Source organism: Urocitellus parryii, chromosome 2 (genome assembly GCF_045843805.1).
Source record: "Urocitellus parryii isolate mUroPar1 chromosome 2, mUroPar1.hap1, whole genome shotgun sequence".
Taxonomy (NCBI): domain Eukaryota; kingdom Metazoa; phylum Chordata; class Mammalia; order Rodentia; family Sciuridae; genus Urocitellus; species Urocitellus parryii.
In genome coordinates, this window is record NC_135532.1 from 27,641,908 (window position 1) to 27,659,030 (window position 17,123).

Here is a 17,123-nt window from a genome sequence, read left to right on the forward strand (position 1 = left end):
TAGATCAAATCAATGTGCCCAGAGGGTAATTTTAAAAAATTAAACCATTAGAAAAGGTAAGGCCTTCAACACACATAGTCCTAATCGCCCACGTGGCAAGGTGAATTCTAACCCCACCTGGATTAGCCTAGGAGAGCACCAAGATTACTCTGGGGCTGATGGCACCCGGATGGTGGCATGGGTTACCTACCAGCCTGCAATTCTTGTGGACTAGGTTCTGGAAAGCATCTCTTGTTTCTTTTCTTCCTCTCAGATTAAAAAGGTAGCCATATACCTATGCCGCAATAACACCATTCAAACCATGGAAGAACTTCTTTTTGAGCTGCAGCAGACTGAGCCCGTGAACCCCATTGTCCAGCACTGTGACAACCCGCCCTTCTACCGCTTCACTGCCAGCAGCAAGGCCTCTGCAGCCGCTTCCGGTAAGGACCAGGGACCTGGGCCGACTTCTTGTCCTGGGTCTCTGGAATTTTCTTTTGGCGGAGCCTTAAAAGTATGTGAATATGTGTCTGTGGCTTTTTCTTATTCCTGTATGTACATTCACTTAAGAAACTTGAAAATAGCTGAGACTCCGGGTCATTATTGGATAAATGAAACTGTTTTGTAAGAATGACCATGGAGCTTTTTACTTTATGCTGATTTCAAGAAGAGCCCTGAAATCACTGAGGAGTCTCTTCTGGACCTTCCTATTTGTATCTATGGGATTCCTGTTGCTAACCTTGTCCCAGGACTGACTAAAACACCTACAACAGTACAGGTTGTGCAAACCTAATCCCAAAATCCAAAACACTATTCAGTCTGAAACGTTTTGAGCACTGACCTGATGCCACAGGTCCAGTGGTTGAATGTACATGAACTTTGTTTCTGACATAAAATTATTTAAAATGTATGAAATTAGGCTGTGTGCATAAGATGTATGAAACAGGAATGAATTTCATGTTTAGACTGGAGCTCTATCCCCACCATATCTCACTGCATGTATGCAAATATTCTAAGATCTTTTAAAAATCCAAATTTGGAAATAATTCTGGTTCCAAGCATTTTCGATAAAGATACTCAACCTGTATTATCGCTTTCAGTAAATAGGTATCAGCATCATTTCATGAAACACGTGCCCTCCCCCTCCCCGATGGCCCATTCCCTCTCTTTGCCCTCTTTGCTGCCAGAGCAGTTCTTGCAGAGAAGTGTCAGCTTAGGAATCAGAAGCTCTGGCTACTGGAACTTGCTTTCCTAGCATTGGTCAAATAACTCCAGAAACACTAAAACAACTTACAGCAGGGCCAGCTGCTATAAATAAGCTCATTTCCAAGTGGCCAGGAGAATAGGTTCCAAGAATGTTGCAGCCTCACTTTACAAGGGAGTTAAGGAATCTGGTTTGACCATAACAGATGTCTAGGATTCTCCTGTTTCAGTGGTGCCCGCTTAAAAGGTTGTTTAGAATGTCTGAGATTGTACAAAAGATGTGAGGAATCTTGCAAATAGGGATTTTTACAGGAAATCTGTTCCTAAAATTAACTGAGACTTGAGTCTTGACTTGACTCCTCTGCATGTGTCTTTTACTAAGCGTCTTTCTTCTAATCCCATCTACAGGAACCACCTCCAGCAGCAATACAGTGGTCGCTGGCCAGGACAGTTTCCCAGATGCCGAGGAGAGCAAGATATTGAAAGAATCTGATGAAAGGTTGGTGCACAAATCTGGCCTAACACCCAACATAACTTTCAGCAGTAGCCGGTACAAAGGCATCAGTAACAGTTTGTGAGGTTTCCTAAATCTCACAGGCACACCAAAGTCCTCCTTTTATTCTTAGAACACAGACTAACTTTCTAATTCTGTCCTGTAGATCCCTGAAGTTAACAATTTTTCCGTATACAAAGTCAGAGAACAGAAAGATAAAGAGGAGACAGTTTTGGTAGCTGATTCCCACTTACCTCAGGGCTTCATAAAAAAACACCAGTCATTCTGCTAATGGGTAAACCATCTAGAATTACAGGGGATTTGTCGTGTGAAATTTTCAAATCTGATTACTAAATAATTTCTTAGAGTAGTTGTCTTGAGGTAGGTTTTATAAAATATCATTGTATTTATCAGCTTTTTGTGACTATTAGGAAATATCGGAGGCTGACTAACTTATGAGGAAAAGAGGTTTATTTAGCTCAGGTTTGGAGGCTTTAACCCCAAACCGTATGACACAGATTCCAGCAATGGCCCTGTTGGCTACATCACATTGTGGTGGGAGCATGTATGTCTGTGCGGTCTCTGTTTCTTCTTATTCAGCTACAAGGATTCAACCATGAGAGCTCCACTGTTATTACCTTGCCTAACCTAACTATTTTCCAAGGACACTACATCATATGGGATTAAGTTTCACCCTCTTAATACCATTTACATAAGACTGGGAATTAAGTTCTTATGAGTTTTGGGGGACAAACGTATTCCAACCATAGTAGTAATCATTCTTTTACCCTTACTTTACTGTGATAACATCTCAATTGACCAAGAACACTGTCTTTTCCTGCTAGGCAAAGTCTCCATTCCCTTCACGACCACGCTGGTGGTATTTTCTTACCTACACACTTGTCCTCAGATTGCCCGTGAACTGCTCTGGGTAAATAAAATCTGAATTGCTCCTCCCTGCAGATTGTAAAGAGCAGGGAGGGAAAACAGGATAGAGACTCCTATTAAAAAAACAAGAACTAGGAGGACACTCATGGTGTTGAAAACCCCTTCAGCTGAGCATGTAAAAGGTGATGAGGCAGCCCTTTCATTGAAAAATTAATAGTGAGGATGGAACTCAAATTCACATTGAAGAAAATGTAAGGGATCAAATAAAGAAAATAATTCACGTCGCCCCAAATGCGCCAGGATACTTCCTGACTGTCTTCGGGATTTCACCCTGTGCTCTAGAGCAGAGGTGAAGTGGAAGCTCCTCTGTGATGGGCATCTCCCTCTCAGTCAGGCATTTACCAAGTCCCTTACCCAACTGGGAGGAGAGTGGCCTTTGGGCGGACGCTCATCTGTATGGACCTTGCTTCAGGCTAATTCCAAACCCTGTGGGTCATGAAGTACAGATCTTATCCTTCATAGTTCTCCAGTAGAAACCTGTCTTTCTCCAAAATGCATGAAAGTTTTGATACTCCATTAATCGGTGACAGTATAGAGTTACTAATTAGCATTTTTAATCCATGTTTATTAGTACCTTCTTTGCCTCATGGTAGAAAGCACAATATTTCTCTAAAGATATCTCTACTCTCTACTGGTATGTAAATTCTTAATTATTTATCATCTAGACTGAGTTTCCCATCTTAATTTTATTTGGGGTAGAAAGTTGATATACTTTAATATATTAACATCTCATTCCAAAGAAAGACCTCTGTAGGTCCGGTGATCTGCATGTGAGTTGTTTTTGTTGTTGTTGTTGTTTGTGGTGGCCCTTAAAATAAAGAAGTAAGTTATCTGTATAATATCAAGATCAGAGAGTATTTTTAAGAAAGGTTGTCTAGCCTGGTGTAGTGGTGCAAGCCTATAATCCCAGCAATTTAGGAGGCTGAAGCAGGAGGATCCCAAGTTCAAGGACAGTCTCAGCAATTTAGCTAGGCCCCAATCAACTTAGCAAGAACCTACCTCAAAAAACAAAAACCAAAGAGGTAAAGCACCCCTAAGTTCTATCCCTAGTACAAAAAAAAAAAAAAGTCCTGACTAAAGCTCCACTAATATATATACATATAATTATATGCACTAAAAATAAATAATGTTTTTTTAAATTCTGAGAAAAGCTACAAGTTAACATTAACCTACCCTAAGGCCCCCCCAATAGCCAAAGTAAAAAATAAATAAATGAATAAATAAATAAATAAAATATATATACATATATATAATTTTATAACTTTCAGTATTTTGTTCATAAAAGAAACTATTCACCAAACCATTCACCAAAAATTACTAACAGAAATTATCCCAAGAAAGAGTATTTTACTTTTTTGGACATCAAAATTAACATGTCTTATTAAAATTGAATTTTATATCAATTTTTTAAATATACCAAAGCAATCTTCATAAATATTTTTAATGTAACCACCCTTCAGAAGGGCCTATTTTATAAACTTATAGTTTTATGAGGATTTTTCATAGGGAACTAAAGAAATAAACTTTAATTATATAATTTTTTTCTGAGCTTTGTTGATATAGGGCTGGAGAATCTGTAATGCAAATTGACAGTGATTTGGTTGAGTTTTTTTTTGGTTTGTTCTCCTGCTGGGAATCAAACCCAGGGTCTCATTCACGCTAAATGCACACTCTGTCCCTGAACTACACCCCAGCCCCAAGTGACAATGCTAAGAAGCCTTAGTATCCACTGATATCAAGACAGCTACCTAGGTGTTCATTTGAGCCAAGTCAGCAAGAGAAAACTCAGGGAAACATTTTATCCTTTTAGTTTTTCTCTTATCAGGCTGTGTTCACGGTATACATTTTAAGATATGAACCTTTGATGTGAAAGGATTAGTCAGTCAGCCTGGTCCTTCAAATTCCTCTATGTCCCAAATCCAAAATTTGTTTCCCCAACCCAGAAAGGCAAAGAGAAGTAGATTCCTCTCTGGGGAGTCAGGTTTTCCTTTTCTTTTGCCAAGGAGACCTTTGCTGCTCTGTGGTTTCAGTCAAGAGAACAGTCTGGAAGGGGCTTGCTCCTCCCCTTCACCCTACTTAAGGCCCCTTTAGAGCTTTTCAATAAGGAAAAGAGAAGCATTGCCATCCACTCTCTACTTCTTCCCCGCCTGGCCCTCAGAGCACTTCTAAATCCTGCACACTGTGGGCGGTAGTTCATCAGTCGCCGAGTGCCACGGAGCTCCCCACCCAGCAGAAACCTCCAGATGTGGCATGATTTTTCCAACCTACTTTCGTCCCTTGCTGAATGGTGTCTGGGCTCAGCATCCACTTTTTGTAACACCACATTTATCAGCATAAATGTGATCAAGGAACTGCTTCAGAAGGTGATACATCTGTCACTCTTCTAATTTCATAAGTACCCATCTGATTTAGACTGTTTCATGGTCTAATTCATATGAAACAAAGCAGATGTCCCAGAGATTCTTTTATGGATTCACAAAGCAATAGCACAAGCGACACGACTGTGAGGAACGTTTGAAGTCATCTAGGAGTATATGACAGCATCGGGAAGGCAAATCCTAAGAAATGAAGAAAACCAAAGTAATTACAGTCCATTACAATTCTTCACTCTAGCAAATCCAAACTATTGGTGGAATATTCCAAGGTTCTACACCTGGGAGAAGGTACATAGTTAGTGGCACATTCGGTGCATTTTCCTGAACCCTTCCTGTTTCTTCACACCCCATAAGGACAGCTACCTCCTGCCTCTTCCAGTGTTCCAGAGGGAAATAAGTGCTGATCTGTTGTCACCCAGGTTAGAACACAGGTCAGTAATGTAGACAGACTCACCTATTTTGGCAAGTATCTCCTGCTTTTTTTAAACGTGGCCCTTTGGCTATATATGTTAAGTGGGTAGAACTTGCTATGTATTATTTAATGTTAAATAAATACAGACATACCATTTCAGACTGGGGGGTGGAGCTTTGTGGTTGAGCATTTGCCTAGCACGTGTGATGCCTTGGGTTTGATCCCCAGCACTCAAAAAAAAAAAAAAAAGAACACATGCACACAAGTGCATACGTACCATTTTGCTCTTATTTTGCCCTTATTTCCCCTGAGCCACACCCTGGCCCTATCATCTTGGGATGATAAATATGCTATTGATTTGAATGGTTTTGTTGGTCCTTTGCCAAGACAAGGAAATTCTAGAAATCCAAGGGAGAGCATAATAACATGTTATAGCTAGAGAGTGTCTCACAGTCTCATGTCTTTTTTTTTAATTATTCCCCACACAACCCCAATAAAATAAAAGATAAAACACCATTATTATTCCATTTTAGCAATTATGGAAACAAGGTTCCCAAAGAACAGAGCTAGTGAGAGAGAGCTGGTTTGTTTTTTCAACATATTTTTATGATTAAATTACACACAGTAATTATATATATTTCTGGAGTGCAGTGTAATGTTCTAATTCATGTATACAATGTAATAATCAGGCCAGGGAGATGTGCATATCCATCACCTCAAAGAGAAGCTCAATATTAAAAAAAAAAAAAAATTCCTGCCTTCTTGGAGGCAGCTTGGCCCTCAAATGTCCCTGCACTGCCACCTCCCTGTGATTGACCCTAGATGACTCATTTAACCTCACTTGGCATCACTTTCCTCATTTGTAAGTCAATAATATATATCTCAAAAGTGAGTAGAGCACTCGCCTAGCACGTGAGAGGCTCTGGGTTTGATCCTCAGTACCACATAATAAATAAATAAATAAATAAAGATATTGTGTCCAACTACAACTAAAAAATAAATATTTTTTAAAAAGTGAGTAACCCAAATTAAATAAGGGATGTGTGTGAAGTTCTAGACTTCAACTATTTTTTTTTCTTTTGATTATTTCAACAAGCCACAAAAGAAACCAGAGAGAAGAGTCCTTCTGATTCTATGATTATATTACAGATTCTAGTACCTTTTTCTAAAAATTCGCAGACTATGTTAAGGGAGGCTTCAAGTTGATATTTAGAACAAGATTTGTTCTGGAACTATTTTGTGTACTTCCAATTCTTCCCACTTTCATTTGTTCATTTAGCAAAAAATTGTTGGCCACCCACCTTGTACCATGTTCTGTGAAGCGGGAATCACATTCAACATCAGGCCCATTTTTGTCATTTTCTTTCAAATCTAGTGTTATGATTTTCTAGTTCAACTAAAATATCAACCATGAAATCTTTATCTTTTCAAGGTTTGGGCTTTTGTTTGTGAGCAAAAGTGACCATTGGTCTCATGTGAGGGGAAAAGAAATGTTTTAGGTACAATCTTCATAAGATTCCATCAAGAAAAGCATCATCATTAGAACCAGCTGCTAAAGAACCAACCACCAAATAATAGTATCTGCCATGAGCAACAGCACGTGTACACCCCTGTTGCTGTATCTTAACAATTGTCCTTCTCTTTGAAGGTTTAGTAATGTCATCAGAGCCCACACCCGCCTAGAGTCAAGATACAGCAATAGCTCCGGAGGATCGTATGATGAGGATAAAAGTAAGTACCCACAGTCTGTGGGCTTCCAGACAGAATGCAAGTGGTTGAAGAAAGGATGATGAGCATTTTGATTATTCTTGACCTAATTACTAAGAAGGACCCCAAATATTAAGCCGTCATTTAATCTAACTCTACAGAGAAGTATAGTCAGCATCTTAAATGTACAACAAACAAACAAACCCCAAGTGAAACAGTGGAGAAATCAAAATTGTAAAATTTCAAATCATTATACAATTTTTATATTCTTAGCATTTTTTTTTGATGACTCACAGTCTGGGAAAGGCTTGTAAAAAAAAATTGTCCCTTTAGAAGATGATTTTTGCAATACAGCTTTTCAACCTATCTTGGGACTAGACTTAACCTTTAAGTTCTGAGTGTGCGCTTCCCCAGGATGGGATCTGATTTCACATTGAATCTCCCACTTGTGTGGCCTCAGTCACCAAGTAAAAACCTTCTAAGTTGGGAGACTTTCTTTGTTCCTTGGGCAACTGGATAAACCAAAAATGTCATTGCATTCATTGACTTTATGTGTAAGGCCTAGACAGCTTGTGTTGATACAGAACAGGTGTAGAGTATCAGTTGGTCATGAGTTACAAAAATATCAGAACCAAAAAATCATTCCCAGTGTTGCTCAGGTATGATAGGGAAATCAGTGAACTCTTTGTGGGATTTGTTTTTCTATCTGAGTAGAAATCATAAGTATGGTGATATTTCATGAGTTGGATTCATCTCATCAGTGTTTAAGGACTTTATAGTTGTTTCTTGAATTGTTTTGTTTCTATGGGAAATGTACAGTCAGATCAGATACCACATTTCAACAGCCCTTACTTGACTTCCTAATGCATTGATTGCTCTAATTTAGGTTACGTTTCAGCTGTGCCCCTATAAAAACTTTTTACTAGAACTATCAATAAGAGGTGAAATAAGGCTGTTTATATTTTCCTTCCCTTCTATATCCCATCAGGGGACTGAACCACTGAACAGCTGGATCTGGGACCATAGATCACCGACATTAATTCCAGACAGGACCAGATTTTTACACAGGAGGGAAGGGGAGGGTAGTTCTAGAGAAATCAAAATGTTGCTTCAGAAGAGGTCTGGTTTACTGTGACAATATTCAGCAACTCAAAATCTGAGGACAGAAAAATTGAACTATGAAGAGTTTAAGGAGCCTAATGCCAACTCCTCCAGAATTTGACAGACATGATATAACTAAACCTACCACTGTGTGATAGTGAATTGACATGAGGAAACAGCTATACTTCGGCCAGTTAACACCTTTAAAGTGTATTTCTGTGTTTTGGGTAAAAGACGTAGACTTTGGTAGAAATATTATAATAGATAACAATCATTTTTGAAATTATAGCTTTAAAACCTCAAATTCCTTATGTTCATCAAAATAGAGGATTCCAGAAAAGTCATTGTAATAAAATGGGATAATATGTCATTTTATACATATAAACCCAGATCACTGACTTTAGGGGCAAAAAGAAAAATAAATAATGGAAGTATTTATGAAGATTAAAAATCCAGATAAGGCATAAAAAAGAAATCTAATGTTATCATATGGCTTCTATTTTACCTAGAAATATTCACAAATTAATTTTATCAGTATGAATAACATTTCGATGGTAAAATAATTTTGGTATAGAATTTGAATTCAGTTGTGTGTCAAACTATCATTCACATAATTAATGTTGTTGACCAGTTTCATGGCATGAAGTTTGGACACTGAGCGCTTGTATGGTCTCTTATTTATCATAAGAGAAAATGAAATCAAGCTAAATAGACAGATGTTCATCACAGGAAGCCCATAAAGTATATATTAAGATCCTTTCCCAGAGTGCTCAATCAATAGTGCTCTAGTCTGGTTGTCTCATAGAAAGCAGTGGGTCTATTAGGACACAGATAATCTCAGGACTTTAGTCACTGGGACCTCATTGATGTACTTTTGGCTTTGGCTACATAACTGTGGACATGGAACATGCCACAGATAGGGAAAGGTTAGTAGATAGACTTAATCCCCAAACTGATAGCTGGGGGTCTGGTACACTAAATGTTGGCTACTTCCTCCCTGAATTCTCCAGGGATCAGCAGAGGTAGGAAAGCTCAAGAAGGGGTCAGGAGAGACAGAGTGGCCCAGTGTTTTATAATGTAGGTTTGTCCAAAAGGCGCTTTATATTAAAATAAAATCTATACCCCCTTGGATAAAATGAACAAGCAAACTGAGGTAGACCTAGAACTGTAAAGGTATTACGTAAGATTCCTTCTAGAAAATTTCTAAATATCTGGATTATTTTCAAGTTCATCTGCTGCTGAATCTGGTTTTATAATAAGAGGACAAGTAGTTAAACTGGGTATTAGCTGAGTTATGATGGTTTAGACCTAACTGCAGAAAACCACTTTTAGGCCATTGTAATGTTGCACATTTTTGCTGACTGGTTATATATCTAAAGTCATCTATGAAACTAAAATATCCTTTCCTAACAGCAATCTCACAATTTTAATCCTTCAGCACTCTCCATTTTTTGCTCTCCTTTCAAGTTTTATTAAGGAATATCTACTGACATAGAAGTACATTTTGTAACTAACTTATCCTGGTCAGTCATCCAGAAAGTAAATTTACTGAAAGTGAGACACTCTTAGATAATACACTGAGAGTTACAACTAAGATAAATTACTACTGCTCCTGCCTTAAATTTTTTTGTAGATTCAAATTGTTGTGTCCAAAATCTCATGGCACAAGATTCTAAAGCTCCAGCTGCTCGTTCGTGGGTTTGTTGGAAAGAGTTAACAATTACTTCCTAACTTTCCCCACAAAACCCCCTTAGCTCACATCCTGAAGAAGAAGTAGGGTATTCTTGATTCTAGTGCCTGTCCTTGTTGGGAGCCTCACTTGTCACAGTAGGAAGGATTCCCTCCACCAGTTCTGCTAACTGTTAAGCCAGTATCCCACTCTCAACCAGCAGCATTGAATCAACTACATTTGTACGCTTCATAATGATGGACCACATGATTTCATGCACCACATAATTTCGGTCAGACCACATACACAATGTTGGCTGTATCATACAGCCTCAGCATGTAGTAAGGCTGTACCATCCAGGATTGTGTAAGTACTCTCTGCTATTTGCACAATGACAAAATTGCCTAAGGACACTTTGCCCAGTGTGTCCTAGTCGTTGAGTCAGATTGCTGAGTCATATTCCTGGGTTAGGTATCACACAGCCCCCCGTGGAATAGCTCATCTGAAATGCCAAGGGCCTATATTGAGAGCATAATAAAAAATACTAACATGAAACTTGTTCCTATGCTTACCTGAAAGATACCGTTGATGAAGTTCATTCATTCAGGGATAATTTTGGATCCCTGGCTACATGCCAGAGACTACTGGAGGAATAAGGGAAACGAGACAAGGAACAAGGTGAAGAAGGTCCCAAGCCTCCTGGAGCTTACTTGAGAGAAGCAGAGGCAGGCAGCGCTGGTAAATGGGGGATCCAGGCCAAGGGAAGAAAGCAGAAGCAGTGAGGGACAGAAAGTGGTCAAGGACACCCTCTGTGATAAGCTGGCATTTAGACCTGAATAAAGCATTGAGCAGCGCCATCTGGGGAAGAGCGTGCCAGGCATGGGGAAGAGTAGATCTGAGGCCCTGAGGCTGGCCTCATGTCAGAACAGCAGGGAATCCAGGATGCCTGGGGTGGGGTGGGGTGGGCAGTAGGACAGGGGTAGAAGATAAACCCAGAGAAGAACAAGGGGACAATCGTATAAGGCCTTAAAGGCAGTGGTGTGGCATCTGGATTTCATTCTGAGTATATCAGGGGAACCACTAGCGAGTGTTGAGCAGCAGGGTAAGGGCTGTGACCAGAGTTGCTTTAAAGGGATTACTGTGGCTGCTCTGAGGAGTAGTGTAAAGGGACAGGAGTGGAAGCCGGGAAATCATGGAGACCCAGTGTGAGAGAGGAGGGGGCTCAGATTCAGTGATGGGGGAGGACAGTGGTAGGAGGCTGGACACATTTTTGAAGTCAGAGCACTGACTTTGTTGATAATGACTGTCCTCAGTTTCCCCCACATAAAGCGGGGATAATAATAAGCACCTATTGTTGGGCTGTTAATTTGTGGAGTGCATAGAACACCGCCTGATGCCCAGTGACTCTTGTGTTAGTTCCTAATGTTGTCATTGTTATAATTACTGTGGTCATAACCGTGATTGTGAGCTGAATGTAGGATGTGAGAGGGAAGCCGGGGAGGACTCTAAGGCTCTTGTCCTGACCAAACTGAAACATTTCACTGAGGTGGGGGAAATGGAGGAAAAGGAAATTTCCATCCAAAGTAATGGAAATTCACATGATTTCCCATTTTTATTTTTATCTGTGTTTTTCTTTTCTCTAAAATGAATAACAGTAGTTATCAAGTAATAACTAATCAAGTAATTACCCAATCAAGTAATTCTAACCCATTGATCATGTCATTCATACCAAATTGAGTAATTAGCAAGTTATTTTTACAAGCATGTATTTGTAAGATTCTTTCTAAAAAATAAGGAGAAAAAGCAAACGTCTTCTCGTGGAAAATGAAGTTCGCTTGTCTTTCTCGCTCTAAAGATGACCCCATCTCTCCCTACACGGGCTGGTTGTTGACCATTACGGAGACCAAACAGCCACAGCCCTTACCGATGCCGTGTACTGGAGGATGCTGGGCCCCCCTGGTTGACTATCTCCCAGAGACCATCACTCCACGAGGGCCACTCCACAGGTGAGCGGTGTGCACGGGTGGAGACAGATGATGGCTTGGCTTTGACTGAACGTCTCTACCTATTAGAAGAGGAAACCTCTTCCAGGTTTCACCAGAAACATCACTTTTTAAGTCAGAGGGGTCTTGCTTGACTTGTCTGCCGGCCCCAGCGGCTTAGTCAAATATTAACCAATGTGCAAAGCGGCCTTGCAGCCCTTTGAGCTTTCTTTGGATGTAATTCTGTGATGCTTTTTTGACTGTATTGCAACTTGAAGACAGGGCCTTGTCTTCATCTCACAGTTTTTATTACCTGTGACTTGTAGAATTTCCATTTCATAACTAACTTAACTGGTATTTCTTCTTGTTGTGGGGCTGTGTGCTATATCAAAAGCTAAACTCTATATATCTGGAATAAGGTTCTTAATATAATTTTTTCAGCAAGCCATAAATAACAGTTGCATTGAATTGTGATCTAATGGTGTATTTCCACCCGCCTCAGAAGTCGCATTAATCTCATCATTTTGTTGGTTAGGTGCAATATTGCTGTGATTTTTATGACTGAGATGGTGGTGGATCACAGTGTAAGAGAAGACTGGGCTCTCCATCTACCACTACTACTCCATGCTGTCTTCTTAGGTAAGACTGGATCTAGAGGGGATTCTACCCAACAGGGTCAAAAACACAAAGAGGTAATCCACAGAGATTTCTTTTCACGTTGACGTCAGCGTGCCCCACTTTTGAAAGATTTTAGTCTCTTCTGTTTTTCATTGCACTTTTGTGACACCTACTTTCTAAAATTTCAGTTGATCAGTCATTGTTTGAAATTGTCCTAATTCTACAATGTAAATAATTTGGGCTTTTTTGAGGGAGTTTGGCCGAGGAAGTAAATTTAAAGCACTGAGATACGGTCAGTGCAAACAAAAAGACAGTGCATAGACCATAGCAGGCCTAGCACTGAGCTTCAGGTACTCAAGCAGTAAAGCAGAATGGGAGTAGGAGCCATCCAGAAGACGAGTTAGAGACACAAATAAAGTAGGATCCTTCCATAAGACAGATCCAAGGAAGAGAACATCTTAACAAGGAAGAATGCAAACCACGTCCGGTGCTACGGAGAGGTCAAGAAAAGTCCATCTTATCAGCATTTCATGAGACTATTTTATTTAAGAATAAAGCATTTTAATTTTTTAAGCCCAACTTCTTTATGCTGGTAACCCAAAATATAATAAACTAAACATTTGTTTGATGTGTTCCTCCCAGGTCTCTTGGAATCCTTACTACCCCTGGAATCTGAAGGAGCTTACCATTTGGTTATACTAAGCAAGTCTACCGTTTTGTTACAGGTTTGGACCATTACCGGCCTGAAGTCTTTGAACACAGCAAAAAATTGCTTCTTCACCTCTTGATTGCCCTCTCTTGCAACAGCAATTTTCATGCCATTGCTTCTGTGCTCCTGCAGACCCGTGAGATGGGTGAAGCTAAGACTCTAACTGTCCAGCCAGCTTACCAGCCGGAATATCTCTATACAGGTAAGGAGGAGGAGCAGCAGGCAGCCTGAGACAGAGTCACAGATGGAAGATGATGGGGGGGGGGGGTGTCAGTGGAGCCCAAGTTCACTTCTCTCATGCTATTGCCTCCAACTTGCCTCCAACCATTTCCCTTGATGTGAACTTGCCTCTCAGAAGCTCTCCTCATTATTAAATATTTTTAAACTTTATTTTTCCTTGTTATGATTGCTACTCCTATTAACTATGTTCCTATTGTGGCATTGAATTTAAAATACTCAGGGTCAAAAACATCAATCTAGAACACTGCAGATAGGGTAGACTGCAAATCGGTCATGGGCCAGGTCCCAGGTGTATACGTTGTTCTCTTGAAGGAATTTCCACTTTATTGAATGACTGTTTTCTAGAAGGCACAATTTAATGGGAGCCTATGAAAAACTACTGCTGTTTTGAAACGAAAAAATTTCTTCAAAGGAATGGGAACAGAAAGCATTGGCTGAGTCAAAGAAATCACCCTGCCATGGCAAGCTATGGAAAGCAGCCATTAGATTTTCACCATGAAGGTCAATGGTTGAAGTTAGTCATGAAAACTTTCCCAAAAGAGTTGGCCAGTGGTTTTCATTTAGAACAGTAATATTTGAAATATCTTAAAATGATGATGAACATTACTATTTAGGTATTGTTTTATACATTACATTGATACCAAGTATGCTATGGCATTTCATTTCACAGGGTACTTTCTTCATTACCTTGAATAGGATGTAGTTTTATTTCACTTCTTGTATTCAGCACTGTCTTGACTTCTAATAGACGTTAACATTTTTCAGGAAAACAAATATGAAGTCATTATTAATTCTGAGATGTAAGCCCCCAGTGTGCCTCAGTTTAAGCTCTTATTTTGAGCCAAGCCACGCTTAATATCCTATCAGCCTCTGAGGGACACAGAACTCTTTATGACAGACTGACAGACACTTAATTTAAAGAATCTAAAGAGTTCTACTTGTTCAAACTTCTATGGATAAAAAAAAAAAAAAAAAAAAAAAGAAAAACAAAAAACTTCTATGGATAAAGATGTATTCCATTAAGTATATAGACTTAGGCTGATAAAATTAGTGTCTCAAGTTGTACAACTCTGAGTGCATCAGTGTTGCATTCATTATACCAGTGATGTGGTATAAAATGATTTAGGGATTTACCAAAAACAAAATGTACACAGTGACTATAGGCAAGGCCAACAATTGATAGCCAAAATGATTGGATCTATCACATAGGAATAGGTTTACCGAGTATGGGAAATGTCCCCTTTTTATAAACCATTATTGAGCATCTAGGTTCAACTATAGTTGCTGTCAAATCCACACTAAAAACTGTGTAATAGAAATCATTGTCCTACCTCATTATAATAGAAAACTAAGATTCAGAGTGTTATATAAGCTCCAAGGGTACACTGTATGCTGCAGAGGTGCTCTAATAATTAACATTATTCAGATGTACTTTAAAAAAGAGAGAGAGAGAGAGAGAGAATTTTTAATATTTATTTTTTTTAGTTTTCAGCGGATACAACATCTTTGTATGTGGTGCTGAGGATCGAACCCAGGCCGCACGCATGCCAGGCGAGCGCGCTACCACTTGAGCCACATCCCTAGTCCTCAGATGTACTTTTTATAATTATTAAAAGAGGACAAGGGAATGGTCCCATGTGTACTTTATCCCCAAACCCATATAGCCAGAGAGGTAGAAGTGTTAACCAAATACACAGTGGAAAGAACATACTATTCACTTATATTTTCTTTAAATACCATGCAATATAGTTTATAAAAATATACACCTAGGTGGCTGAAGGTAGTAGCTCAGTTGTAGAGCATGCACTTAACTTTTGTGAGGTCCTGGGTTCAGTCCTCAGCACCAAAATAAACACACACACATACACAATATTCTAACTTCTAGGCAAATTTACTTAAAACATTAAATATAACTTGCTTATTAGTCAAAGTGACTGTTACCTTAAAAAAGGGGATCACTTTGCATGTTTAAGTCGTCTAACACTGAAGAATAATTTGCTGATGGTACCTTTCTTAGTTGACCTGTTATAATTTAACTTTTCCTTGGCCTGGCCTAGGCATGCATGAAACACACACACACACACACCAGAGTAGAAAATGGCAGATCACCTCTATTCCCAAATGTCCACTCATCTACACAGCAGTACCACTGATCCCATATACAAAGAAAACCTATCAATTTCATTTCATCATAGGCTAGCCCAAATCAAGTGCTTTCTCCCCAAAATTTAAATAACTTCACAATTGTTTGTGTTCCCCAGCAGGCCTTATTGAGCATGCTGACAAGCACCTTGCTTAACATATCCCTCCTTAAACATTGCCGGGGGTGACGAATAACTTGTGTACATTGATACAGCAGGAATAGGAGCCGTTTATTGTAGGACAACAGAGCTATTTATACATTTTGCACAGCTTATCTTAATTAGCATAAACTAGATACATCAGTCAACCAATAAGGAATCTCCACACTTCATGGCTCGATTTTGTTACTTCCCAAACCACTCCCAGGCACCATCCAGGCTTGTTTACGAACTCTAACATTTTTCTGGCAAAATACCAGGTGTTATTTTTGACTTATTTACAGACCTTAACAAAACATCTTCACCCTCCAGGCGGCTTTGACTTCCTGAGAGAGGACCAGTCCTCCCCGGTGCCAGATTCAGGGCTGAGCTCCAGCTCTACCTCCTCCAGCATCAGCCTGGGAGGCAGCAGTGGGAACCTCCCACAGATGACGCAAGAGGTAGAAGATGTGGACACAGCTGCCGAAACGGATGAGAAGGCAAACAAGCTCATTGAATTCCTGACAACCAGGTAGTTGGGGGTCGAGAGTCACGCTGCTGCGGTTTTCAGGTCAACCTTTTGAAAAAGTGTCAGCCCTTTAAACCACACAGATGGAAAAGCGAGCCCGGAGTTCTTACAAAGTCCCATTTTCTCTTCTAATTTGCATCTGCCAGCATCTCTGTAAAAGGCAGACACTAGTAGAGCTTGTCTCTGGTCCCACTGATACCGTGGATGATGGGCAGGGAGGTTCCCAGTAGACATTTCCATGGTGCCACAGATGGAGGCAGGACCTGGTAGCTGCAGGCTTGACTTTAGTCACGTATCAGAGCTGCCAGGATCTGGGAGTTCTGAAACTTCGCAAACATCTTCACTCTGGAAACCAATGATTTCAGCCTCAATTGAGCCAGGAGCAGCTGCTGAGGGAATCACTGTCTGTGTGTCTGGTCCAAAGAGTCATTTGTAATTGGGAGTCAGAAATGAGAAACTAGGAAGCAGGATGGGAAAGGACTCAAACTAATCATAAAGTAAAATTAAGGAAAACTACAAGTGGTCCTGTTTTTTCAGGTCTTCTGGCTCTTCTAATTAACCATTTCACTTGTAAGACTTCAGAATTTCTAGCAGCCCGAGGTCCAGTGTTTGTATAAAGGCATGCACCTGTGACCTGGAGGCACGCTCTCCTTTTTCGCAGTGAGTTAAGTCCTGGAAATATAGTTTGTATACATGTTATACAGTATCTGACATGAGTTTTCTTTCTTGCATCAGTTAATGCAAAAAGAGCATTTTCTTTCCCCAATAACTCAGGTTCTTTTGCACAGCTCCCAGCTTAATGTGGGATATCTTGTGCAGGAAGCTTAGGAAGGGGGCCCTTCATACAGAGTGTGTGCATAGACAGGGTGCTTCAGAGAC

The 17,123-nt window shown here is 39.9% G+C and overlaps 1 protein-coding gene across 3 annotated transcripts in view; it reads left to right on the plus strand.

Annotated features, from left to right (window-relative positions):
- Fry (FRY microtubule binding protein) overlaps positions 1 to 17,123 on the plus strand; it is a 406,369-nt gene that overhangs the window by 331,655 nt on the left and 57,591 nt on the right. For all 3 annotated transcript variants that reach the window (XM_077795147.1, XM_026414538.2, XM_026414540.2), the window contains 7 exons: positions 254 to 422; positions 1,591 to 1,681; positions 7,059 to 7,141; positions 11,743 to 11,893; positions 12,405 to 12,508; positions 13,213 to 13,398; positions 16,049 to 16,247. In XM_077795147.1, coding sequence (XP_077651273.1) covers positions 254 to 422; positions 1,591 to 1,681; positions 7,059 to 7,141; positions 11,743 to 11,893; positions 12,405 to 12,508; positions 13,213 to 13,398; positions 16,049 to 16,247 — 983 coding nt within the window. The remainder of the gene's footprint in view (positions 1 to 253; positions 423 to 1,590; positions 1,682 to 7,058; positions 7,142 to 11,742; positions 11,894 to 12,404; positions 12,509 to 13,212; positions 13,399 to 16,048; positions 16,248 to 17,123) is intronic.